General features: G+C 34.3%; 5 protein-coding genes across 6 annotated transcripts; 3 read left to right on the top strand and 2 right to left on the bottom strand.

Moving 5' to 3' along the window:
- The first annotated feature begins 3,762 nt into the window (after positions 1-3,762).
- On the top strand, positions 3,763-4,600 carry LOC108810854 (cell wall / vacuolar inhibitor of fructosidase 1-like). The gene is made up of 2 exons (XM_018582931.2): positions 3,763-4,071; positions 4,224-4,600. The coding sequence occupies exons 1-2, from the start codon at positions 3,883-3,885 to the stop codon at positions 4,524-4,526; spliced, it is 492 nt and encodes a 163-aa protein (XP_018438433.1). The 5' UTR covers positions 3,763-3,882; the 3' UTR covers positions 4,527-4,600.
- A 1,567-nt stretch (positions 4,601-6,167) lies between these two features.
- On the top strand, positions 6,168-7,165 carry LOC108812021 (cell wall / vacuolar inhibitor of fructosidase 1-like). The gene is made up of 2 exons (XM_018584156.2): positions 6,168-6,621; positions 6,782-7,165. Exons 1-2 carry the CDS (start codon positions 6,433-6,435, stop codon positions 7,082-7,084), a joined length of 492 nt encoding a protein of 163 aa, XP_018439658.1. The 5' UTR covers positions 6,168-6,432; the 3' UTR covers positions 7,085-7,165.
- Positions 7,166-7,868: 703 nt separating this feature from the next.
- On the top strand, positions 7,869-8,648 carry LOC108812020 (cell wall / vacuolar inhibitor of fructosidase 1-like). Its single transcript, XM_018584155.2, has one exon. It carries the CDS (start codon positions 8,009-8,011, stop codon positions 8,558-8,560), a length of 552 nt encoding a protein of 183 aa, XP_018439657.1. The 5' UTR covers positions 7,869-8,008; the 3' UTR covers positions 8,561-8,648.
- A 908-nt stretch (positions 8,649-9,556) lies between these two features.
- LOC108812019 (uncharacterized) lies at positions 9,557-11,534 on the bottom strand. Of its 2 annotated transcripts, none has more exons than XM_018584152.2 (4): positions 11,263-11,534; positions 10,207-10,888; positions 9,948-10,107; positions 9,557-9,846 (listed from the first exon to the last, which is right to left on the bottom strand). In XM_018584152.2, exons 2-4 carry the CDS (start codon positions 10,640-10,642, stop codon positions 9,810-9,812), a joined length of 633 nt encoding a protein of 210 aa, XP_018439654.1. In that variant the 5' UTR covers positions 10,643-10,888; positions 11,263-11,534; the 3' UTR covers positions 9,557-9,809. The 2 variants fall into 2 exon arrangements, with proteins under 2 accessions (XP_018439654.1, XP_018439655.1); XM_018584153.2 differs by having other exon boundaries at positions 10,207-10,872.
- A 3,846-nt stretch (positions 11,535-15,380) lies between these two features.
- On the bottom strand, positions 15,381-16,637 carry LOC108812018 (phylloplanin). Its single transcript, XM_018584150.2, has 2 exons — positions 16,315-16,637; positions 15,381-15,826 (listed from the first exon to the last, which is right to left on the bottom strand). Exons 1-2 carry the CDS (start codon positions 16,535-16,537, stop codon positions 15,525-15,527), a joined length of 525 nt encoding a protein of 174 aa, XP_018439652.1. The 5' UTR covers positions 16,538-16,637; the 3' UTR covers positions 15,381-15,524.
- Positions 16,638-27,287: the final 10,650 nt, after the last annotated feature.

Here is a 27,287-nt window from a genome sequence, read left to right as displayed (position 1 = left end):
GGTCCTTACAGTTACCTGGCACAGACACAACTTATTTCATGTGAGAGATCACCAGAGAATACTTCTTAGCCTTTAGATCACCCAAAGCTGCCGGCCGGTAAAAAACTATCAATATTCAATAGCCGCGCCGTACTCCTCCAAGGTTCTTATAAACGGAGATGAGGTAATTTAACATCTGGTTCGTTTTCTTTGTCGTCGCATCGATAGAGATCGACCCAACATATTTTCATGAAAAGTAAATCCAAATTAAAACATATAAGTATATTGTTAGCTACATAACTTGCAATATGTATGAGGGAATAGCAGACGATGACAAAGTTTAGTGAATTATGTCACATATAATAATCATATGGTCATTTAAACAGAAAATGTTTATCAAATCGTTCTTTCACAATTATCTATTATCTCACCTTGGAGATTGGAGGTTTTGCTTCTAGGATCAAGATTGAGAGTAGAGACGCATAGGGGTTGATAATGGTTTCTTTTGCAGAGTTGCTGTATAAGATTAGGCCCCGGAGGAGACAGATTTGGTTGAGACAAGGCTATCTGGATTTGGATAAACAAAGTAACGAATAATTTCATTAAGTTATTCATTTTGTTATTTGGTACTGGGGTATAGGGTTAGTGAATCGTTTCTGATTTGAAGGTTTGCTCTTATAGTCAATAGTTCTTTGGGTTGTTGACCAGGTTAAAAAATTTCTCAAGTTTTCAAACTGCGTGTAAAATAGATATGAACATCAAGTTAATAAGAGTTAATAAACAAACCACAGATTATCGTTGTTTAATTTACTGATTTGCCGTGATTAAGTTTCAAATACAAGGTAACATATTTCTTGTCAATGTTGAATACACATGGACTCCTTCTATGTGTGAAAGATGTGGAAATTTTGGCCACAAGCCAAGCGGTGCCTTTTGACTTCTAAGCCGGCTAAAGATACCACACAACATACAGAAACAACAGAAGACGGCGGTGATATTCCTGTTGTGAATATTGATGTTATCCTAAATGGAAATGCATCGACAACGCCATCACCACCTGTACACCCGCAGGTCAATGCTAATCTCGAAATCTCTAATACAGAAACTGATATTCTTGTGGCGCAGAATCTAAGCATCGACTTGGAGAACCAATCGTCACTTGTCCAACCAAGTGTGACGGACTTTTCAAGACAATACTTTTGTTCTCTCAGATCATTTAACAGAAAAGACATCATCAGGGATTTTATCACCTTCTACTTCTCACTCTCAACAAGTGAAACATGCTACTCCATCTCACTCTCAACATGAGAAGCCCTCTCCTCCGCCTATTTCGGTAATCACTTTCTCCATATTAGTAGATTCACAATCTACTCCCAGTGATACATAAATTATGGAATCATTTCCATCAACTATTATCAACAACGAGGTTACAATAACTTTGGAGGTTGGTCCTTTAAACACAACACCTACCAATTGTGCATTTGAGAGTCCTTCTCAGTTGCAATTCTAGGAGATGTGGATGAAGTTGGAATTGAGCCTTCAAGCTCGTTTAACTTCATAAGAGGTGGAAGAGAAACAAAGCCTCCTATCAAATACCACAGTATGGAATGGAAAACGGTTCGTGGGAGAGGCAAGCGTGGTCGTCACGGCCGAGGCGCCTCTCATTAGAAATTGTATTCATACCATCGATGGTCTATCTTATCTTTTCCATATCTTTGTTTTCACTGGTTTGGGATTAAATTCTCTCGTGAAGTTTGTTTCATGAAAACTTTTCCCGACTATAAGCCTTTCGGGTCTTATCATGTAATCGTTTTATTTTAAATTTGAAAGCCCTTTGTCAAAAAGAAAAAAGAAAGTTTCAAATACAATTCACTAACCTTTTCGGTCAAATCATGTCTTTTTGAGGAGACTAAAAGAGAGTGAAGAGAGAGAAGAGAGAACTCCGTCGTCATTACTGCTTCCGGCCGACGGCGTGGGTTTCCACAGCCACCGTCGGTCCGGATTTCTTGCCTGATTCCATCTTCCGCTTTTAAAGCTCCGTCCTTTTCTGTTTTTTCGGTTGGATATTTTGCTCCCATCGTCGCATCGCCCTCTCGGTGGACGGTCGGCTTTGGCACACCGATGTTGCTCCTTTCCGTCAAAGGAGAACATGCGGCTTCAGTTTGTGTGTTCAGTGGGAGGCTTTCTATGCTCCGGTTTCTCTTGGTTTGATAGCGTATTTGTGGCTTTCGACGTCGGATCTGGTGGAGCTCTCGAGTCGTCGAGTGAGGCTCTCTGGCGTTTTGATGTGGTGATGAAGTAGAGGCGAGCGGTGTTGTTTTGGGTGGAGATCTCGGGTTAAGTCCGGTGAAGCTCTCCGGTGGTCTTAAGTTGGTATCGGATCCGAAGATTCGCGACGACGAGTGGGTCTCGGTCGTGGTCTCCGGAGTAGACAAGCAACGGCGAAGCTCGGTGGTTGAAGATGATCGTGTAACACGTGTGCCCGTCTGGTCGTGGATCGTGACACGTGAGTGTGTTCACCGAGGTGTCGGTGGAGGTTGGTTTTTGTGTGGGTTTGGGCCTTGGCCCACTTTCCTTCGGTTTAGGCTGCCCAATTCTCGTTTGGGTTTTGGTTTAGTTGGTTTGTATGGGATTTGGGCTTCGACCTTGTATATTTTGGGCCTTGGACCTTTAATATATTTCAATTTGTGAAAAACAAAAAAAACCTTTTCGGTCAAAGACCCGTATAAGGCAATATAACCTCTTCGTGGACGAAAAGAGACCATGACCAGCCTTTCATGTCACCATAACTCCATATATTGATCCCATGATCAGCTTTTATTGTCTTCATTTATGTACTTGATTATGTTTGACTTGATAAACATGACTAGCTGTCCCTTAAACAAAAAAAAAAACATATGACTAGATGTCCCTCAAGCAAAAAAAACATATACTACATTTCACATAAATATTCATACATGTTGTTACATGCACATATGACCAGATGTCCATAGCAATCTCGTAAAATCAATATAATATGGACCAACTTAATATAGGTAGAATATTTTTCAAAACTAAATCTTATACAATTTTACCTAACATATAATATTATTAACTATATACCCTTAAATATAGCTTAAATAAGATAAAATTTAAAGAAGAAAAAATCTAAATAAATATCTCGGTCAATTATGTATTAGTTAAGATCTTCTATAATAATTATAATTGAAATATTTCTGACATCTTTAAATTTATTCCTGAAAAATATAAATAACAAAAATAAACTAATATTTTCATATAAATAAAATTTGGTTCTTCTAATATCATTTTTCAAATAATAAAAATTCATAAAATTACAAAAGTTACAGATCTAATAGCTTTTTCAATATTATGTACAATCTAAAAGTATATAAAAATTGCAAGCCATTGTTAGATCACAGGTTAATGACAATATTTTTGATTTTATCGGATTTTTAAAAAAAAAAAATTAACAAAATTTCAATTATTTTAAACCGGATTATATATCGATCATTGAGTTTACCGGTTCAACCATAGATCCGGATCAGATATGAAAACACTGAATATCTATTTTTAACATAAATCTCTAAATCAACATTTAAAAATAGTATTTAATACCAATTAATATTTTTACTCAAAACCAAATTCGGATCAAATCTAGTTGATCATAAAATGAAGGATTTTTCCGCATAATGAAAACTAAAAATAATAATTAATTGCAGGTTGAAACGTCATGAATGTACATTAAATTAATAGATTAAGTGTATCTAAGTCCATCAAAATTAAAAAAAAAAAACTGTTTTGGCATAATCATAACTTGTCACGCCTAGAAACATATAAATATGGACACGCCTAGGAATATATCCTGAGTAATACATCTTGTTTTCAACGTTTTAAGAGAAGAAAATGACGAAGACAATGATGATGATGGTAATGATGGCTACATTGATGGGAGTTGCGATGTGCGATATTGTAGATAAGACGTGCAAACAGACACCTGACTACACTCTTTGTCTCTCTCTCCTTCGCTCCGATCCAAGTAGTGCCTCCGCCGACACCGTTGGCCTTGGTCTCATCCTCGTCAACAAGATCAAGGTGTCTCTCTCTAAAATTAACTTATTTGTGATATCAGATCTCTTTTTCGAAACATGGGGTTGATTTTGTAACAATTTAAAGTTAAAGGTGACTATTACAAAAAGGGTAAAGTTTGGGGTTCATAATGTAAAGACTTCATCTGTTCAATGTAGGCGCTAGGAACTCAGACTCTCGGGCAGATCAACGTGGCGTACAAAACAAAACCGATGCTGAAACGTCAACTGGATGAATGCAAATTGAGATACAAAACGATCGTAGACGCTGACGTCCATACAGCCATTATAGCTATCAAAGGAAACCCTAAGTTCGCCGAGAGTGCAGTTGTCGACGCCGGCGTTGAAGCTTCCGTCTGCGAAGGAGGCTTTCCCAAAGGCCAATCTCCGTTAACCGGTTTGACCCAGAAAATGAACAAGATCTGCGATGTAACAAGAGCCATCGTCCGGATGTTGCTCTGAGTAATAATAGTTCTTGTAACTGTGACCTTATTGAAATTAATCATGTTATAAAAATGATGATTAAACTGATATAACTATCGATATACCTATTTAAACCGGATGAGTAGAGTTAATTTTACGTTCTAGTAAGCCGATATTGCCTTTGGTAATGATTGAACCGGTTCTCAAAATCGGACAAAATTGGGCACGAAGTTTCTGGAACTTAATCACGGGATATACCAATATTCACGAGCCAGATAACGACTGACGAGATAAAGCCCCACAATATATATTTTTCTCTCTTATATGGTGACAAATGTATTTTGAAGTTATATGGTCGACGTCGGGATAAAGTAAATTATGTATAATGGCAATTTTTTCCCATCTGAACCGACTCACATACGAGCTATTCACCAATACCACACATAGCATCTTTCCCTTGTTTTTGTGCCAACAACCACCTAAATAGCCAAAAAGGATAAAGTGTTACAAACAAAAAGTAAAGAGCAGACACAAATCCATGTCTACGGATTAGACAATTAGGTAGTGGTTTCAAGGTCGTTGATGGTCAACTCGTCACCGGACTCAAGTTCGTTCATCACCGGATTGAAAAGCGCCGCCGGTCTCATCAAAAGCTCGACCTTTTTATTATATTTATTATATTTTTTTTTTGTTAAAACTCATTTTGTTATGTTTCTATTTATTGTATTCTGAGTTGATTGTATTGTATTTGATGATTAATTAATTTTGGGGGTAATATAATTAATATTTTGTATTAATCCAAAATACATTAACTATAAATAGAAATTAACGTATTAGTTTTTGTATTGTATATTATATTAATTAGAAAACATAAAATTAAATAGAATTTAATGTATTTTCATGAATTAGGGACATACCATGTACGTTGCTAACTAGCGACTTTAAAATACATCGTTAAAAGGCGGCAAAATAGACGTTGTTAATTGCCATCGACTTATAGACATTTAAGAAAACGTCGCTATTTAGCTACATTAAAACGAAAATTTTTAATAGCGACACGCGATTAACAATGGCTTCAATTGGTGACTACACTTTAGGAAAAAAATAATGGTGAAATTCTTATTCCTCAAAATTTATACCATTTATGTTGAATTTTTGGTCAAATTATAGACATATGAGTCCCACTCCATTCCTCTAATTTTCTTATGAATGAAAAAATTTATGAAGAAAAAATTCCTTCTCCAATTTAGATGAGGAACGGATTGAACAATAATTCATATATTTCTGTTTATTCATTTCATTAATTGAATTTTTGTTCATTATTTTTTTCATTTTCTGTTCAATAAAAGTGTCACCAATTCAAGCCAATGTTTTCTGTGAGAGTCGTAAATACATCGTTAAACATGATTAACAAGGAATTAGCGACATTTACGGGCGTCTTTATCTATCTATTTTCTTGTAGTGAATTAGTTGTAATTATTGATGTTTTTAGACAAACTAGAAAGATTTAATTAAAAATCTGTAATTCCTACAAAAGTCTTAAAATCTTTTATTGTGATACATAGGGAGAGGGAGCACTACATTTGAAATAAATCTGTAATTCCTACAAAAATCTTAAAATCTTTTATTGTGATACAGAGGGAGTACTAAATTTGACATAAATGTTCATACATGTTGTTACATGCACATATGGCCAGATGTCCACAGCAATCTCGTAAAATTGATCATTAAAATGAGGGATTTTTTTCCTCATACTGAAAACTAAAAAATAAATTAACATCATGAATGTACACTAAACTAATAGATTAAATGTATCGAAGTCCCCCAAAATTAGAAACGTTTTGGCATAATCATAACTTGTCACACCTAAAAACATATAAATATGGACACGCCTAGGAATATATCCTAGGTATAGATCTTGTTTTCAACGTTTTAAGAGAAGAAAATGATGAAGACGATGATGATGATGGTAATGATGGCTACGATGATGGGAGTTGCGATGTGTGATATTGTAGATAAGACATGCAAACAGACACCTGACTACACTCTTTGTCTCTCTCTCCTCCGCTCCAATCCAAGTAGTGCCTCCGCCGACACCGTTGGCCTTGGTCTCATCCTCATCGACAAGATCAAGGTCTCTCTCTCTCTCTCTCCACATTAACTTATTTGTGATATCAGATCGCTTTTTCGAAACATGGGGTTGATTTTGTAACAATTTAAAGTTAAAGGTGACTATTACAAATAGGTAAACTTTGGGGTTCATACAATGTAAAGACTTCATCCGTTCAATGTAGGCGCTAGGAACTCAGACTGTCGGGCAGATCAACGTGGCGTACAAAACAAAACCGATGCTGAAACGTCAACTAGATGTATGTAGACTGAGATACAAAACGATAGCAGACGTTGACATCCACACAGCCATTACAGCTATCAAAGGAAACCCTGAGTTCGCCGAGAATGCAATTGTCGACGCCGGCAATGAAGCCTCCTTCTGCGAAGAAGGCTTTCCCAAAGGCCAATCTCCGTTAACCGGTTTGACCCAGAAAATGAACAAGATCTGCGACGTAACCAAAGCCATTGTCCGAATGTTGCTCTGAATAATAATAGTTCTTGTAACTGTGACCTTATTGAAATTAATCATCTTATAAAAATGATGATTGAGCTGATATAACTATCGATTCATACCTATTTAAACCGGATGAGTAGAGTTAATTTTACATTCTAGTAAGCCGGTATTGCCTTTGGTAAATGATTGAACCGGTTATCAAACTCGGGCAAAATTGGGCACGAAGTTTCTGGAACTTAATCACGGGATATACCAATCAATATTCACGAGCCAGATAACGACTGACGAGATAAAGCCCCATAATATATTTTCTCTCTCTCTTATATGGTGACAAATGTATTTTGAAGTTATATGGTCGACGTCGGGATAAAGTAAATTATGTATAATGGCAATTTTTTCCCATCTGAACCGACTCACATACGAGCTATTCACCAATACCACACATAGCATCTTTCCCTTGTTTTTGTGCCAACAACCACATAAATAGCCAAAAAGGATAAAGTGTTACAAACAAAAAGTAAAGAGCAGAAACATATCCATGTCTACAGATTAGACAATTAGGTAATTAGGTAGTGATCATCAATCAATACACATACACACTAAAACTCAATATGAAATACTCTAAAATAGCCGGAGCTGCTTACGTTTATAGTATATGATATTTCTATAAGAAATAGTTGTTAATCTACGAAGCTTCGTCACAGGTACAATTATAACTATGTATACCTAATAATCATTAGTCTTTATATAAGAAAATCATTAATCTATCTAAGTTAAAACATTTCTTGGTGAATAAGAGAACACAAGTTTAGTAACATGTAACAAAATTAGATAGCAAGTATATAAGTCCACAAACATAGCTAGTTAGTAGCACTCACAACAAGCAACACACGTCTTAACCTATTTGCACATCAGCCTTATTCTTGCTTTCTTCGAGTTTCAACTATCTCAGACGATGAAGAAATCCTCCGCCGTCACATCAACACTGTCTCTCTCCTTCTTCCTCCTCTTGCTCCTACCGTTTCTAGCTCGATCCTCCGATGACCTGATCGACACAATCTGCAAAGCGACACCGTTCTTTGACCTCTGTGAAGCTTCTCTCCGCCCGCTCTCTCCCTCACCTTCTGATACCAAGTCTATAGCCTCCGCAATGGCCAACGTCGTGCTCGGAAACATGACCGATACCTTAGGATATATCCAATCACTCATCAGACAGTCTCACGATCCGGCGGCGGAGCGAGCGCTGGCTCAGTGCGCCGAAGTGTACCGGCCGGTGGTTCGGTTCAACATTCCTCAGGCTATCGAGGCAATGCGGCGAGGAGAGTTCGGATTCGCGACGTATGTGCTCGGAGACGCTGAGAAACAGACTGATTCTTGCCAGAAATGGATCAACAGTGCCGGCGCCGACGATGAAAGCTTGGTGCCTCTTACGGCTAGAATAACAACGGTTAAGAATCTTTGTGACGTGGCCATATCTGTGATTAAGTCTCTAGTGAATGGTCGTTGAGAATCTTTGTGTGGGTTTAAAATAATAATCATATATGTTCATATATTTGTAATCATTGACACGAACTAATAAATTAATAAACCCGGAAGAAATCTTGCTGGAAAATTGATAATCTAGTAATTAACTTCTTGAAAGAAAAAATAAGAGAAGTAATCATCTGCAAAAGGATACATACAGTACATGGATTGATAGCAACCAATTTAGTCCAATGTGTTTAATTAGTCTGAATATGGTTTTCAATCCAGTTATTTTTTTTTTTGATAAATCCAGTTAAATTTTTGTTCCATTTGTTTGATTTTTAACAACATACAACATAAACAAAATAAACAAGACTTGTAAGACAGTCGAATATCTTTTCTGATGAAGTCTTTTGAGTATTTCGTGGTAGATTGTTTCGCATGCAGAACGAGCTTCACCGCAAAATCGTAGGAAAAAAAAATTATATTGTTGTTAATTCCATTAGTATAATACAGTAGTATGTTTATATTTCCTGCATTTTTGCTATTATTTGTGTTGTTGAGTTGAGATATGACAATTCAAAACTTAAGAGCATATGAAAAAGTTGACAAAAAAAAAGAGCATATGAAAACTTAATGGGCCTTATAATGGCCCCACGAAACATCCGGAGACAGCAATGAAACAGACATAATGGACCTTTGAAAATACACACACGTGGAATCACATGTTCATTTAGTTTTGCGCAGCATTAAAAGCGGTCGTTAAACTCAGTGGGAGTGTTTTAGATACATCCACATGGATTCTGTTTCCAAATATACAATGCTATATAAATAAGGAAAAAAAAATTAAATTTCAACTGCAAACATCGTTAGCATGTGATTTCAAATATAAAAAAAGTATACCAATAATGCTGGTTTCATATATCTTTTTACGTTTTGGTTTCGTCAAAATCTGGATGTTTCTTTGCATTTTGTCAAAAGCACCACAATCATCTACTAATATAACCCCAATTCTATTATAGTAGTACATATAAAAAAAGATGTATAACACTAATTTTATTTTATTTTATTTTTGTAACTTCTCTCATATTATTTCTAGGAAAAAAACATTACAAAACAATTCTTACCCACATCGGATAGTTTATTGTTTTTGCCCCCAAAAATTTATCTGTACGAGTAGAGTACATGATCCACCGAAGCACCGACAATCTAAACCGACAAATGGTTCGATAACCAGTGATGAAATTGTCCAATTCCAGCTCTTTGGTTTACGCTTCATTGTGAAACTCTATTCATCTTCTTTTCAAACCGGAAACTGGTTTTGGTAAACTGCGCGTACATAAATAACAGGATTAGAAGTTATCCTTTTCTTTGGTCAACGGATAAGAAAGAAGTTATTCAGACAGTGAAAAGATAACTGCTGTACTTACTTCGGCAATCTCTGTGCTAAACCCGAACCGGTATAACCACCATCCGGTTCACTCGCAGACGGATTTCCCGCGTATTGAACCGAAACAAAACCACCATTAGCTTTTCCGGTGTCTACTAACGGAGATCTCCCGGAGCTAGCGGCTGCTCTCGGTGGAAATCCTGAAATTTTCAGAAAAGAGACAATTAAGATTAATCAAAATTGAAAATAGCAAAACGCAAACGCAAACGCAAACTCAATCGCAAATAATCAAATCAAACCTTGCAAAACGAGGACGAAGAAGAATATAACGGTTAGAAGCGTAGCCAATACATTGCCGAGAGAAGAAGCCGCAGACGCAGCTTTAGCCGCTCTCGATTTCTTCAGAGCTCTCATACGTTCGACCCTCGCGCGTTTCAGTATCGCCAACTCAGCGATCTCTCTTATCAGTTTCCGATCAGCTGCGTCTAGCGACGGTCCACGCGGCGGCCGGGGAGGCTTCGACGCCGATTTCTTGCGGTTCTCCTTCCTCTCGCTCCTTCCCCATCCCGGTTTCGCAGACTGAACCGGAGCCGCACTGTTTTCTAACGAACCAACGGTTTCTTCTCCGGTAACCGGTTTGTTATCTGTAGACATCGGTATCATTGGCTCCTCCGAAGATTGTGCATCGACGATTCCTTTCTCAAGATCGACATCAAAATCGAGACTCATTCCCATTATCCACTCAAGACAAAGATACCAAAACCGAAAAAGAACACAGCCCTCACACTTCAGACAAGAATCGAAGTTCTTTTAGGTCTTGAATCTCTAATCAAGATCTATCACCGATAGAGATGAAATGATACGCATGTGCAAACTAGATGTCTCTCTGTGTGAGTTTGTCTTATATTGACGCTTGTGACGCGTTTAATAGCCAGTAAATTATTGAATTACAGCTAACGCGTCGTCTCCAGGAAAAAAAAACTAATAATCTGCAAAAAAATAAAATCACAAACTTAAAATTTTTTATCAATCAACAAAAGAAAATACTTTAGTGCAGAATATGGATAATTATCGAATCGAAAATCACGTGGTGGGTGTATACATAGATAAAAATAAAAGTAGAGAGTTTGAATTGAAGTTTAGTTGATGCTTTTATTCAAGATACTGTCAAAAGTAGGTAACTAATCTCGGACATGAAGCAAGGAACAGCTGTGTTATTGCTTTTTTCGGTGCCGTGACTTAGGGGAAAACATATAAATTAATTATTTTTCAACGTATCAAATACGAAAAGAAAAAAAACTGAACGGAAATGTTGTGAATAAAATTAGAAAAGTATTTGAAACTTGTTGTTGTACCTTGAAAAGAAAGAGAAGGAGACACAGATCCGATACTGAAGAGAAGAGTAGAGAGACCGAGGAGAAAATGCCGGATTAGTTGTCCGAGTTCAGACCGATTCAAAAAAGAAAACTAAATCAGGACAAAGAAAAAGAAGGACTTTTATACACACATTCGTCGAAATATAGATGGTTTTATTCTGAGATATTGACAACGAAATAAATTAAATTATTTGATGAGAAAAGACAGCAGAGTTGATTTCGAAACAGATATAGAAGTGTGTTGTGTTCGGACATGTGTTGCTGTCCTAAATATATAACGGAGATTACGCATGTGAGCTTTTCTCCAGCAGGGAAGCTTCACGTCACCGACGCAGAGAGAAGCGGGCCAAATATTCTTTTATTCCATTTAGATCCTCTTTTTCATTTTCTCACGCTTTGGCACCACCCGTAAAATATGAATGCGGCATTTACTATTGATCACAAGATATAGAAGGTCACAAACATTTGAAATTAATATTAAACAAAAGTGCATTTCTATTATTTTAAGACATGTAAGTCTTTAAAATTTGGAAACAAACTATTTGTCTATAAGTTTATAACTGATGCTTCTAAAATTGTTCGTATAATAGTTTTCTTTCTATAGATATTTTTTCTTTCTTCTAATATATTAAAAGTTAAAATTTGTACTTTTACGGACTATATGTTATGTGTTTACGGACGCAGCGTGGAATCCCTCAACCATCGAAGTAGGATTCAGATGGATCATCGATGATCGGACATCGACATCTCAATATGCAGCGACTTCGACTTCTGTCTCCTCGTCCCGCAAAAACTTTGACTTTGCTCACAGTCATGAACTTTGCCATCTTTCATGGTATTGATTCGATATCAATTCTCTCTTACTCTTAAATTTTCATCAATTCAATCAAGAAGGAGATGAAACTTGAGATCTTTGGAGTATTGCGTGATATTTACCGTCTTTTAACCTCATTTAAGTCTATTTCGTTTAACTTTATCCTTAGATCAGAAAATATTAGGGCTGATTCTATAGCAAAATAGGTCTTTTGAACCATGAGCCCATTTAAATATTTTGAACGAAATCAGAGTTTGAACAAAAAAAATTGTATTTTTTTTTTTTGAGCAACAAAAAAAAAATGTATTTTTTTGTATAAAGTGACAAGAAAAATCAAGACCAGGTCAGAATCATGTAGACAAAGACAAATATAGCGACATGTATTGTCACAGACTCGTACACTGAAGAGATTTGGACCCAGTTTTATCAGTACAAATCTATCGGGCCCAGTTTACAAATATCTAAAACTAACTATCTCAACGAGAAAACGCTCTCGCAACGCAGTGAAATATAGGGCATATGTCCCCTGACTAATAAAAAAATCGGATTTTAACTCATAAGTATCTGATTATAATGAACCTAAACCTCGTGCTTAAAGAGAAAGTTCGTCAACGTTTTTTGGTCGCAACGCGTAAAGTTGGCAACAACCTCGTTTAGCATTCTTTTTTTTTCTGAAGCTATCGTTTAGCATTCTTTCTCATATAAAATTCAGTCTAATCAAATCCCCCAACATTATAGTTTCTTGGTCAACATTATGTTGAATAAGGGTCTTGATATCATCCTCTGTAATTTACGCGATGCTTTTATTTTCTTACTGTTCATACCAAGTATGAAACAGTAATGTTACAAAATCACAGTTACTGAGGTTCAGTAACCAATAAGTGAATGAACTTCAGTTTCGACTTTCACTCCAAAGAAATCAATAATTTAGGAAAATCATACGGCATGGAGTGTCTGATTGGCAAGGAAGTTTTTTCATACTATTTTATCACATGTCGTTACAGCATTACAAATGCAAATTAAACGTGGGTAAAAGGAAGTTACAACTGTAAGTGCAAAGATGACACCACAATAGTAATGCAGAAGGTAAACCAAGAGACAAAATAGATATAAGCAAACACCAATGCTTTATTAGAAATCGCCTTGTAAACCCTATTACAAGCTATGCTTAATCAGCTTTACACGTCTAGTGTTACACCCTAACACACGCCACTGAACAATTCCTAATCTACCCAAACTTGTCTCTCCATCGTCAGTACTTCAGCAACTGCTTCAGCACGACCCAAGAACACCCTAAGGGATTTTCACCCTTCCTCTATAATAATAGCCTCCAGTGTCTTATTGGAATACCCACGACTCCATAGCTCTTTTATAGTGATCTCCACGTTCCTGAAACCTAGTCTCCAAGGCAACATGGATATATGGACAACTTCCATATTAATAAGTACACTTTCCTTTTCTTGGAATGTACTTATTCACCAAGGCATAAACTTGCTCCTCAAGTTTATCTCTTGCCTTTTCTCCACGGTATAAACTTGCTCCTCAAGTTTATCCCACGCCAGCTCAGCATCTCGCGTCCACATGGTCTCTACCACTCCGCATGCCTCCTGGTTCACTCTCTGACACACACTGCATCAGCAACTACTTCAACGACTACGTCAAGACATAAACCTTCAGTTTATTCTTCTCCATCTCAGCATATCCTTGCATCCACATGGTAACCCACCACTCCGCATGCCTTATGTAGTAACGACTAATGCCTCCAGCATCAGTGACTTCGTCGCCTAGTTAGTCACGGAAGACTATTGACATCTGCAAGCTCTTCTTGCATCTTCAATCTCCCCCTTTTAGCTTTGTGTGCCAATCAAGCACAATACCCTTCTGGTTCAACAACCACGTTTCCTCACCTGGAAACCTCCACATTAGATATGCCTTTCTCCCCCACGAGACTTGCACTATCTTCATCTTCATAAATATATATGCTCTTCTCCCCCACGAGATATGCACCATCTACACCAGTACGTCCATCACCATGCTCTTCTCCCCCACGAGATATGCACTCCTTGGACCAGAACGTCACCACTTCTCCCCCTGCTTGATTGCATACTAAGCTAAAACATAGATGCTTAGATGTCAATACAAACATCACAGACACACCCGTCTGCTTCTTCATGAGTACTGCATCAGGCTCTGACGCATTCGCCGTACTACTTCTCGAACTACCTCTCGAACCACTCCTTGTCTTGGCTCCTTAGGCTTCGGCTTCTTCCCCTCTGCTGTAAATATGGTAGGCTCCTCCCACCCAGTCTTCACAGCTATCCACGCACGCTCTTTGATTCCTCAAACCAACAGCTTCATGTGCGCCCTCCAATGACCATACCACCAGCCATCATCCAACATGATTGTCTTCTGCATCAAACAATCGTGTACATCTTCACCTTCAGGATCACACCAGTAACTTAGGTGACCCGCTCTGATACCAATTGTAAGTGCAAAGATGACACCACAATTAGTAATGCAGAAGGTAAACCAAGAGAGACAATTACACAAGCACACTCAATAGCTTTATTAGAAATCGCCTTGTAAACCCTATTACAAGCTATGCTTAATCAGCTTTACACGTCTAGTGTTACACCCTAACACACGCCACTGAACAATTCCTAATCTACCCAAACTTGTCTCTCCATCGTCAGTACTTCAGCAACTGCTTCAGCACGACCCAAGAACACCCTAAGGGATTTTCACCCTTCCTCTATAATAATAGCCTCCAGTGTCTTATTGGAATACCCACGACTCCATAGCTCTTTTATAGTGATCTCCACGTTCCTGAAACCTAGTCTCCAAGGCAACATGGATATATGGACAACTTCCATATTAATAAGTACACTTTCCTTTTCTTGGAATGTACTTATTCACCAAGGCATAAACTTGCTCCTCAAGTTTATCTCTTGCCTTTTCTCCACGGTATAAACTTGCTCCTCAAGTTTATCCCACGCCAGCTCAGCATCTCGCGTCCACATGGTCTCTACCACTCCGCATGCCTCCTGGTTCACTCTCTGACACACACTGCATCAGCAACTACTTCAACGACTACGTCAAGACATAAACCTTCAGTTTATTCTTCTCCATCTCAGCATATCCTTGCATCCACATGGTAACCCACCACTCCGCATGCCTTATGTAGTAACGACTAATGCCTCCAGCATCAGTGACTTCGTCGCCTAGTTAGTCACGGAAGACTATTGACATCTGCAAGCTCTTCTTGCATCTTCAACAACAACAATACTTTGAAAGATAAAGACATACGCCTTAATTATTATGTAGACCTTATTCATGCGCATAGGCAAGCAAACATTATTGGTCATGACACAAAACGTAAAACAAACAGAAGGGAAACACACCGTACGTGATCAAACATAAAGCATACTTAACCGACGAGGCCAAAGGGATTTGGGACGACGCTAAAGAGACCTGGGACGAGGTCGAGGATGCTGAGACCGTTGCTGGAAGTGGCTCCGAGTAGAGCTAAAGGTGCCATGAGTAATCCACCGGCAGGAAGGCTGGCGTTGCAGCTGGTGAGAGGGGTCGTGACGATGATCCTACAACCGGAGTTGAGGAGTGTTGAAGGAGAAAAGATAGTGCCCATAGTAGGAAGCGAGAATACTCCATTAGCGTTCGTAGTCGTACTTGAAACATTTTGCCCAGCGCACTGGAGCACAATTCCCGCATCTGTTTGTTTATTTGCAGCATTAGATAATTAGCAAATGTGTATAGAACCAAATTTACAGTTAAATATTATCTCATGAACATGTATCCTTGTCCTTATGTCCGTACATGTAGATGTTTTCGAGTCTTTTTTTGTCAGCTATACATTTGAGTGTACATTTCAGCTATACATTTAGTACGGAAGATATATGAACAGTTACTAGATTCAATAGATTTCTCCTTATACATTTAATATTCATGGTTTTACATATATAAGTCTAGTTTTACAAACATGTAATGCCATATTTCTAATATACGTTTAAATGATGGTAAACTTTTAAAATAAAAAAAAAAACTTAAAATGATGGTAACTTATTCGTGAATATTATTTAACTCATGAATTATGAATAAAAGAAAAAACTGTTGAGTGTGTGTGTGATATATAAGTGTTACATAGTCTATATCAAATCCGGCTTTGATCGAAAGAAAAAGTATGAGAACAAAGAATTTACTAGGGAAAGGAGGAGGAATGGAAGTGACGTTATTGGTAGAGACGGTGCCAGTGACAGAGCACCTAAGAAGACCTTGTATATTAAAGATACTAGTAATACTGCCAAGAAGCCCGCCAAGAAGCCCGCCAAGACCACCAAGCTGAGCATTAGCAATTGGAGACACCACAATGAGACACATCAAGATCAATGAGAAAGTTATGTTTTTGTTCCTGAGAATTGCCATGTTTTTAGGATTACAAAAGACAAATGTATATCAAACTATAGAGCAGAGATAAGTAATTTATTTTCTGTGTTGTAATTGGTACTGGATGTGATGATGTGAGGTCTTTCCCTTGCAGCTCTATTTATAGAACAAGAATCATAGATCTCGCCCTTCCTACTTACTTTGCTTTCATGTATTTAAAGTTGAATAATGCTTTCATTATGAACCGAATCCCAATGTGTAATTTCAACGGTGTCGTAGGACAATATTTTTTAAAAATTATTATTTTCTAGTTACAATTTATCCAAAGGATATATATTCGTAATTTGATTTGAAGGAATATCCGTTTTCCCTTTTTTGAACAGACAAGGAATATTGTAAGACTAGTCGGGGGGTATAACAAATTTCGAACCCATGCACGATGGTGTGATAACTTCGAGAACTCAACCCGTATGTATTGATATATTCACAAATCACAATGTATGTAGTGTAAACACACAAAAGGTCACGAGATGTAATCAATAAAATTTATATTGAGCTTCCTCCCACATTTGATAATGTAGCCACGCCGGATCTCCAAGTGCAAGTGCAACTGCCTCAGCTTAACATTATTGGCTTTACCTTGTTTTATTCTTTTCCCAAGGTCAATCCTATTCGGATTTAAATCTTTTGTAACAATTACAAACTCTTTCCTATTAAATGGTAATTCATATTTTGGCAAAAAAAAATAGTGCAACTGCCATATATGATTGAAACCGTACTTCTCTAGTTACACTCTTTGCAATCGCTCGGCCAATAGTATTCGCCAAAGTTCATACCGAGTGAAAATCACACACCTCGAAACCAATTTTGTCGGATAAATTTTCGTATCTTGGCCGATATCTAGGCTGTAGAAGCTTTGTCATCGCCATAACACAGTCGGACACCACCTCCACCTTTCGATAATGCGAGCCTCGGAAACCTTCCAATGCCCATAAAATGCATATATCTTCATTCCGCAACAAGCCGGTGATTCGTTGCGCCATAGGCATCCTATATGAAGTAATGCGTTGCCAACTTACCATAGATATCTTGTAAGATTATGCTCCCCCACTTAGTACCTTAGTACTGACGCATTCGCACATGACAGAGACACATTGCACTTAACTACACCACACCTTATCTCGGTTTGATCCACTTAGCTTCAAAAACAATTATATGGTTGCAGTTTTCTTGTCCCAAAGTCGCATCCATGTTCAAAGAAATATTGACTTCGTATACAAAATAAAATTAATAATCTTAAGAAAACTTAGGTATCAAGTGAAATGATATTTTTTTACTGAGTTTTGGTTTTGTGTTAGTTTTGAGAGAAGAAAATAATTAATATAACTATAAGTGGACTCCCAAAATAGTCTCAAAATAGTATGAACTTGCAACGATAACCAAAATAGTCTCAAAATAGTGAAAGAAAAACATAACTATATAAGTGGACTATCACAATACTAATTTGATGATTAACACAATCATAGCAGTAAAAACTTTCTAGTTTATAATAAATAAATAAAAAGGATAAAAGAACTATAGTTGAGTACATATTTCTGTGTTTAGCGTTAGTGCTAAAAGAAAATAACATTATTGTGCAAAATCTATAAAATGTTGATTTTCAAAAGGGATTGTTCAAGAGATCATGAAATAAAAATATTTTTTTTTTGAAAAGAAATGAAATAAAAATATTCGGACTAAAAGTTTGGGCCGAGAAAAAAGGACACGGTGAATCCACTCATATTTTGCCAAAGTCCAACTTCAACAACATGAAGTCAAGTGGTCGTAACTCTCAAACCCCAAATCGTAGGGGTTGAGAAGTGGGGGGGACTCTTAGATTTCAATATTTTTGTTGCATATAAACAAATCAAACTTACACAAAGCAGACTATTGATATAAGGAGATAGTAGCAAATCCACTACCCAACTTGTGTTATAGATTGGTCCATGAACCTATTCATATGTAAATGTGAGTGAAACTCCACGAGACCAGAAAAAAAAATTCCTGCACCGATCAAGTTGTCCACTTGTTAGCGTTGAGTTCTCGCTCAGTAAGTGCTTGATAGATTTCACAGAATCCTACACTGAAGTATATCTATAGAATGGGGGGTGGTGCATGGCCGTTCTTAGTTGGTGGAGCGATTTGTCTGATTAATTCTGTTAACGAACGAGACCTCAGCCTACTAATTAGCTACGTGGAGGCATCCCTTCACGGCCGGCTTCTTAGAAGGACTATAGCCATTTAGGCCAAGGAAATTTAAAGCAATAACAGGTCTGTGATGTCCTTAGATGTTCTGGGCCGCACGCGCGCTACACTGATGTATTCAACGAGTTCACGCCTTGGCCGACAGGCCCGGGTAATCTTTGAAATTTCATCGTGATGGGGATAGATTATTGCAATTGTTGGTCTTCAACGAAGAATTCTTAGTAAGCGCGAGTCATCAGCTCGCGTTGACTATGTCCTTGCCCTTTGTACATACCGCCCGTCGCTCCTACCGATAAAAAAAAAAATCCAGTTACAAAAAAAAAGTATATCTATAGAATCAATTTCAAATAAACGGTAATTACAAAACAAGATTTTGAAAATTTAGTGTTTCTTAGCACAGAATATTTGGACTAAATGTTGAAGTATATTGCAGAATTATAATTAATAATTAGATTAAGGTCCACGCCTTGAATGTTGTATATACGTATAATTTTATGTATTATTATTTATTTGTGTTTTTTACTTATATTAAATTAGTGAGAGATCGATGACTATTACATATATAATTAAATTAATGATTAAATTAAATAATAAAGAATATTTTTAGATTAATAATTATTTATACGATTAGGGTAATGAAAAATATATTATATGTTTAGATAGACTAACTTATTTTCTATAGACTTTGAAATTGATTCTCGTGATTACATAGATTATGGTTTAAAAGTTGTAATGTTTTTTTTTAATATATATGAGATATTTTGAAATTTAGAAGTCCGAATCCCACATCAAATTTCACATATTATTAATTTCACAAGGCAAAATTAATAATAGGTTTGGGCCGCAAAAATTAATAATATTACTCTCATAATACAAGTAAATGGTAATTGCATATTATTCGGACTAAATGGTGAAGTATATTATCTGGCGAAGGAAACCACGGTGATGAAGATGGTGACTCTCTGGCGAAGGAAACCACGGTGATGAAGATGGTGACTTGCGGCGGCTTTTCTGGATGAGATCTCGGAACTGTTTTTCGAGATGCTCTCCGATTAGAAAGTGCGCTGGGTTTCGAGGATGGGTACGGTGGGTGTGGAGGTCTTCCCGGTGTTATGACGCTTGTTGGCTCCGGAGTCGAATCGTGGCGGTGCAGACGCGGTGGCACTGCGACGTGTCGGCCCTCGTTGTTGAAGAAGCAACACGTGTCCAGCACTTGCTGCACTTAGACGTGTGGTTACGCGCTGCGGTTTTGGGTTAGGGTTTTTATGTTATGGGCTTTTAGTTCGTGGCCCATTTGACTTGGTTGTCATAGTTAGCCTGTGGTTTGGGCTTTATGTGTATGTATCTTTTGGCTTCGGCCTATGGGTTTAGTCTCTTAATAATATTATATTAGATGGCAAAAGAAAAAAATCTGGTCAGGACGAATTATAGTTAATAATATGTGAAATTCAGAAGTAGAACACGTTGAATTTATGCCATGTTTAGTCATTCCTCTCTATCATCACCGCTTATGCAGCAGTACTAGATAATGCATTTATGTAAATTTTAAATTTAAATTATATTTAAAAATAAAAGTTTTATTAATATTTTTGATTTTATTATTTTTCCTACCAATGTTTTATATAAATTTTAGTTTAAAATAATGATTTAAGATAGATTTTCATTTATTTATTTTGTTAATATATATTAAATCATTTTTGTTAGATTTTTCTTTAAAAATGATACGAAAATTTATAACTATCAAAAAGTAGAATTAAATAGAATTCTAAAATTTAAATTTATAAATATAAATAGGAAACCCATGGTAATGTTTATATTTAAAAATGTATAACATCTTGAAAATGTTGTTTAGTAATAAAATTGTATGATCATAAAAATAAAATAAAAAATATTTTGGAATTTATAAATATTTCATACTTATTACATTATTTAATTTCATTTTTATGCTAATTATGAGTTATTGCCATGTTGTATTTTACAATTATTCATGTCATCAATTCTAATATGTCATGTTACTTTTATTAGTGATAATAATTCTAAAGATAACATGTGTCAAATCACTTATAATAATGTCTAGTGATATCAATCTATATTTTATATTCATAACTGGTTTTAGATATTTAAGTGAAACATTGACCTTGACTTCCAAAAAAATGAATATATCAAAACTGGTTTCAAATTATTGAATATACTTATTAAACTCTTTATTATATTGTTAATGACCCCTAAGATTTCATGAGCTGTCATGTTTATAATAGATGATAATCTTACTGTGTTTTTTATAACTTATGGTGTACTCAGAGCCGTGTATACCATCTATTTAGAAAGACATTTGTTCTTTGACCAAAAAAAAAAAAAGAAAGACATTTGTTCTAGGCTTCCAATTTTACAAAAGTTTTTAAGACTCCCGATTAGGCAAAGTGAACTGTATCATTTTTATTTTGAGTATCAAAACCTATTGTTATTAACCCACGTTCGAATGATTCAATTCATTTTTGTTTTCTTATATTTTTTATTTTTTGGTTGAATTCATTTTTTTTTATTAAAAACAACCATATTTTAAACATAAATAAATTACAAACAGAAAAAAAAATATCAATCCAAAATAAATAAAAATTAATCATTTTAATATTTTGGATTTTAAAACAATTTTTCTGGGTAGATTTTTTGAAACAAAGAGTAGAAATAAAAAAAAAAACTTAAATCATTTAAACATGTTTTCACTGAATTATTGTCTTTGATCGTTTGGTGACCATATTATCGTTGTTTAGTTTTCGTTAAGAGTCATCATTTTTTTTATACATTTATATTTTTTTCATTTCTTTTGTTGTTAGTAATAGTTTAAATTTTATAGACTATGTTTTTGTTTTCATTCTTTTATATTGTTTTAAAATATATTAAATATGTAATACAAATTTATTGAAGGACCTCGGTTTTAAAATTTGTCTTAGGTCTCTAGAAACCTTCGCACGGCACCGGGTGTACTCTCTTGTATCATTGCAGGTAAGTTGTATAACTTACTGTGTACTCTCTTATATCATTGCGGTAAGTTTTAAGATCGTGTAAGAAAAACATATGATTATATATGAAGAATATAAGAGAACTTAATATCTAGCAGCGTACGCTTCTTTGCCTTGCCACACGTACATGAAGGATATCATGCAACATAATAAAGGACGTATGGAAACTAACCGGAAAACAGATATTTTAGTTAGGCCTCAATTTCATAAACATGCTTATCTATACAGTATAACATTTTTAAATTAATAATCTATAAATTAATATCTCTATAAATTAATATAATTTCATAACCCAAATTAAATTTTGGTTCAATTAGTATCTCGATAAATTAATAATTTCTATAAATTAATAAAAAATTATAGTTTTGGTGTAATCCCAATATTATTAATTTATAGAGGTTTCACTGTACTATTAAACTAGGATCCTATTTTAAAAATTTAAGATTCTATCCCTTCATTTCAATATATTTACAAGTCTTCCCATTCTCTTTTAATTTAAATTACAAATAGAATATTCTCTATAATTATGGTAATTAATAACTTCCATATTTTGTGAATGATAATAATTTTAATTTTATGCAAATTATACTTTTCATTTAATTTGAATATCAGTTTTCATCTATAATATTATTTAAAGATCGAATATGAATATATACATGAAAATTAAAAAATATTATTATGCCATTTTTACATAATAACGATATGTCAATTTTGAGTGTTCAATCTTTTTAAACTTATCTTAAAATTAAGTTTTAGATCTAAACATAAATAAAAATACAAACTTATCATAGTAACCAAAAATAAATAAATATTTTCATATCAATAATAGAGTTTCTTTTTACAATTGTTTCATTTTCTCAAATGACATAATACAATTCTCATTAAAGTATAAATAATTAATTTTTCAATTTTATATAATATTAAGAAGTATGAATTATTTAATAAACATTTCAAAAATATTATTTATTTTTTTTGGTTTTCAGCGGGTCATCTCATATTGAATCTTAGGGTAATAGCGGTTTTAGATTTTTATTAGGTTTCTAAGATTATAATTACAATTTTTTTATTAAATTGAACTGAACTATACACATATCACTGGATTTATCGACTCAATCATAGGCTGAGTTGGGTATGAAAACACCGCTTGAAAATTAATTATTATAACTAGATTTTGATCCGCACAACCGTGTGGGTATTTATTTTCATGTTTAATATTATATATATATATATATATATATATATATATATATTTTATATTTAATTAGTATATATTTTAAGATTTACTCATATATTTAAATGTTTAAATCACTATTTCAACTATAATAATTTTATAGTTTTCATGCTGTTAATTAACTAATTATTTCAAATGATCAAACACACTATATGTATATATATGTTGCTTCATATTATGTATTTATTTTTTCCTATTGAATTTGATTTTGATGATTAAAAATGACATACTTGAGAATTATTTATATTTAATTATTATAATCCCGACATATAATTCAAAGTGCTAGATTTCCTTGAGAAATTTGTTTTGTTTATTCAGTTTATATAATAAATTATTGTATATATAAAAGTTTAAGAAAAATTAATTTTATACATGTATTATATAGTTTATTAATGTTAAACCATTCTACCAACATATTATATTTTTAAAATAATATTTTATATTTATGAAAATAAAATATACTAACTTATCAATTTAAAATAATTTTATCATATTTAGTTCAATATAATAGTTTTAATTAAAATGATAGATTTGTTAGAAATGGCGTACTTCAGAATTATTTTGTATTTAATTTATTATGATCCCGGCCCGTAATTCAAAGTGTTAGATTTCTTTTAGTAATTTTTGTTTTGTTTATTCAGTTTTATAATAGATTATTGTATATATAAATTTTAAGATAAGTTAATTTTTTATATATGTTATATAGTTAAACAGAAATGGATATTGCTTTCCAACAAAAATCTTTGTAAAATGTATTTTGAAAAGTAATCATTTTAAGTGCTATTATCATTACAATATTTTATATAATTTTTATTTTTGTTTATAAATCAAAACTAAATTAAATTTAAATTTCTGATTATATTTTATGACAACTAAAGTTTAAATTAATCAATTTTCGAAAATAAAATTTGGAAAGATTCTGAAAAGAATTCTTCAAAGATTTTGTTAGAATTTTCTTAAATTAATATATATTTTTATTTTAAATAAAAATAAAGACATTAAATAATATTATAGTTAAGTTATGTGCATTTTATAAATCTTCTAAATAATGGTCCAACTTAAAATATCACACATGAAATGAAGTTGTGACTTCTATTTTAATATAATAGATAGAACACTTTTTTTGAAACAAAAATAGAAAACTTTAAAATTATGTATTCTCTAATCAAAATTATAAATTCAGTTAAATTTTATTAAAATAAAAATATATCCGCGATTTTAAAGTGCGCATCAAAATCTAGTTGAATTCTTGTAACAATAACCAACATACCCAATTATAGAATCAAGTCCGGCCCTCCTTCACGCGTTTCTATTTGTAACGACAATCGAAGTTTTGGATTTAATTAACAAGTTCGAGGACCCAACCAACTACAGATTCAAAATCTCCCTCTCGCTCTCTACCTTTAGATGGAAAAGCGAGGAGACACATATTCAGGGCCTGCTTCTAAGATTTTAGTTGATATAGATGTTTTAAAAAGGATTTCTATAGTTTGGACGTCTAAAATTTTATTTTACAAATTTAGAAACCTATTTATATATAACCTTTTAAAAAAAAAAAATTGGGGATCTAAAATGAACGTTCATCCAACTTGGCACATGATCGGCCCTGCGCGTACCATGCCAAAGTACACACTGCACTAAACATGTATATTGGGGACAGTTACAAAAAAAAAAAAAAAAAAAAATTGGGGATCTAAAATGAACGTTCATCCAACTTGGCACATGATCGGCCCTGCGCGTACCATGCCAAAGTACACACTGCACTAAACATGTATATTTTTATAAATGAAAACTTTTGCAAATATGAATTAATATTTGGCATCTCTATTAATGAAAATGTTGGTTACTCGGAAACTTCTATACATGTCTGTTAAGCATATAACTTTCTACTAAGAATTAACTATTTACAGAGATGAGCCCATGAGGACGAAGACACTTGTACCAATTCAACATATGTACATAATTCAAATATAAAATGGGATGATATTGGAGGAGTAGCGATGGCAGTATCATCACCAAGAAGGGCACTAAGAAGTTTCCGGCCCACCTTTTTCACCATTTTGTTCACACATATTGGTCAATGGAAGCTACTAGAACTTACATTTCGGGAAACTTCTTAGAAGCTACTAGAACTTACGTTTCTTGAAACTTCTTAGAACTTATATTTTAAAAAATTTCATCAATGTTTCATTTTTTTATTATAAAAATACAAATGATCATAAAACCATGCAAATAGAAAAAATTTATTTAATAAATAGGCATATTAAAAAATATACTATACATCGACGTTTATATCATTTAAATTTAATTATAAACAATATAAAAGATAAAATTTATTATATGGATTTATTTACCATAAAATAATTGTAAATAACAATTATTATTTTATTTATATGTCAGCACCAATTTAATTATATATGTAATAGCCATCTATCTCTCACTAATTTAATATAACTAAAAGACACAAATAAATAACAATACATAAAATTATACGTATATACAACATTCAAGGCGTGGACCTTAATCTAATTATTAATTATAATTCTGTCTTACCAGATATACTTCAACATTTAGTCCAAATATTCTGTGCTAAAAAACACTAAATTTTGAAAATCTTGTTTTGTAATTACCGTTTATTTGAAATTGGTTATGTAGATATACTTCAGTGTAGGATTCTGTGAAATCTATCAAGCACTTACTGAGCGAGAACTCAACGCTAACAAGTGGACAACTTGATCGGTGCAGGAATTTTTTTTTCTGGTCTCGTGGAGTTTCACTCACATTTACATATGAAAAGGTTCATGGACCAATCTATAACACAAGTTGAGTAGTGGATTTGCTACTATCTCCTTATATCAATAGTCTGCTTTGTGTAAGTTTGATTTGTTTATATAAAACAAAAATATTTAAGCAGCCATATTGAAATCTAAGAGTCCCCCCCCCCCCGCCCCCCCACTTCTCAACCCCTACGATTTGGGGTTTGAGAGTTACGACCACTTGACTTCTTGTTGTTGAAGTTGGACTTTGGCAAAATACGAGTGGATTCACCGTGTCCTTTTTTCTCGGCCCAAACTTTTAGTCCGAATATTTTTATTTCATGATCTCTTGAACAATCCCTTTTGAAAATCAACATTTTATAGATTTTGCACAATAACGTTATTTCTTTTAGCACCAACGCTAAGCACAGAAATATGTACGCAACTAGTTCTTTTATCCTTTTTATTTATTTATTATAACTTATTAGGGACAAAGGTCCCACATCGGTAGTTGAAAAGGATCCTAAACAATATATAAGATAGATGAGCCACTCCACTAATCACCAATTGGTTTTAAATGTAAAGCCCATCTAGCTTAGCACATACCATATTTTCCCTTTAAAAGGTCTCAACCCAAGGCCTCCTTTTTTTGGTTTACAAACCAGAGATTTATTTGAAGGTATAGCAAAGAGAACCTTTGTGATTTCTGAGTATCATTGCAATAGAAATCCAGTAGATTTTCAATCTCTTCCACAGACAGAGCAACCTTCAAACCCATCTACGTTTGGTGCTAAAAAAGCTAGAGAGTATCGTTCAGCCTCATTTTTTTCCCCTCTTGGGTCACCACTACTTCACCATTGTCGCATTTGATTTCATAGATATTGTTTCTTGCTTCTCTGGCTATAACTCCATTGTGAAACGCTTGTTATTTTGATTTTATGGATACTATAAATATTTATTTTAAAAGATGTTAAAGAACCTCAACATGAGTTTTAACCAATGGAGTTGCTATGACTATATAGTCAAAGTCGTTTTGTAACTTTGTTTCTTCGCTCTTTTGTAGTTTCTTCCATCTCAATATAATCTATGATCATTAAAAGTATATACAGTGTATCTAAACCGACAAATTAAGTGATTGGAATAGTTGACAAATAAAGGTGATTGGAATATTGACAATCAAAGTAAAGAGGCTAACCAAAAGCAGCTTAAAGCTAAGAGTCTACGATGGGCTTAATCCATGTGCCCTCCTCTTTCTTGCTATTTTCTTTATTTTTATTGGAAATCGATTTTATTTCGACGAACAGATGGCTATCCATACCCTCGTAGTACCATCAATTTAAGATTTCAATCCAAACTTAGTTATTATTTGCAAGTTTATCTCGAGCTATGCAATAGTTAAGGCTAATACACACAGATTCCATCTTTTTTTTTTTCCTCAGAAACATTCCCTTGATGAAAAGCCAGAACCTTACATGATACACAACCAAAGCTAGCGAGTTATTAAACTCCTAGAGACTAAAGCCATCAGTACACAAGAT

This window comes from Raphanus sativus, chromosome 6, assembly GCF_000801105.2.
Source record: "Raphanus sativus cultivar WK10039 chromosome 6, ASM80110v3, whole genome shotgun sequence".
In the NCBI taxonomy this organism is placed as follows: Eukaryota; Viridiplantae; Streptophyta; class Magnoliopsida; order Brassicales; family Brassicaceae; genus Raphanus; species Raphanus sativus.
The sequence above is the reverse complement of the archived record's forward strand: the minus strand, read 5'-3'. Positions and strand labels throughout refer to the sequence as shown.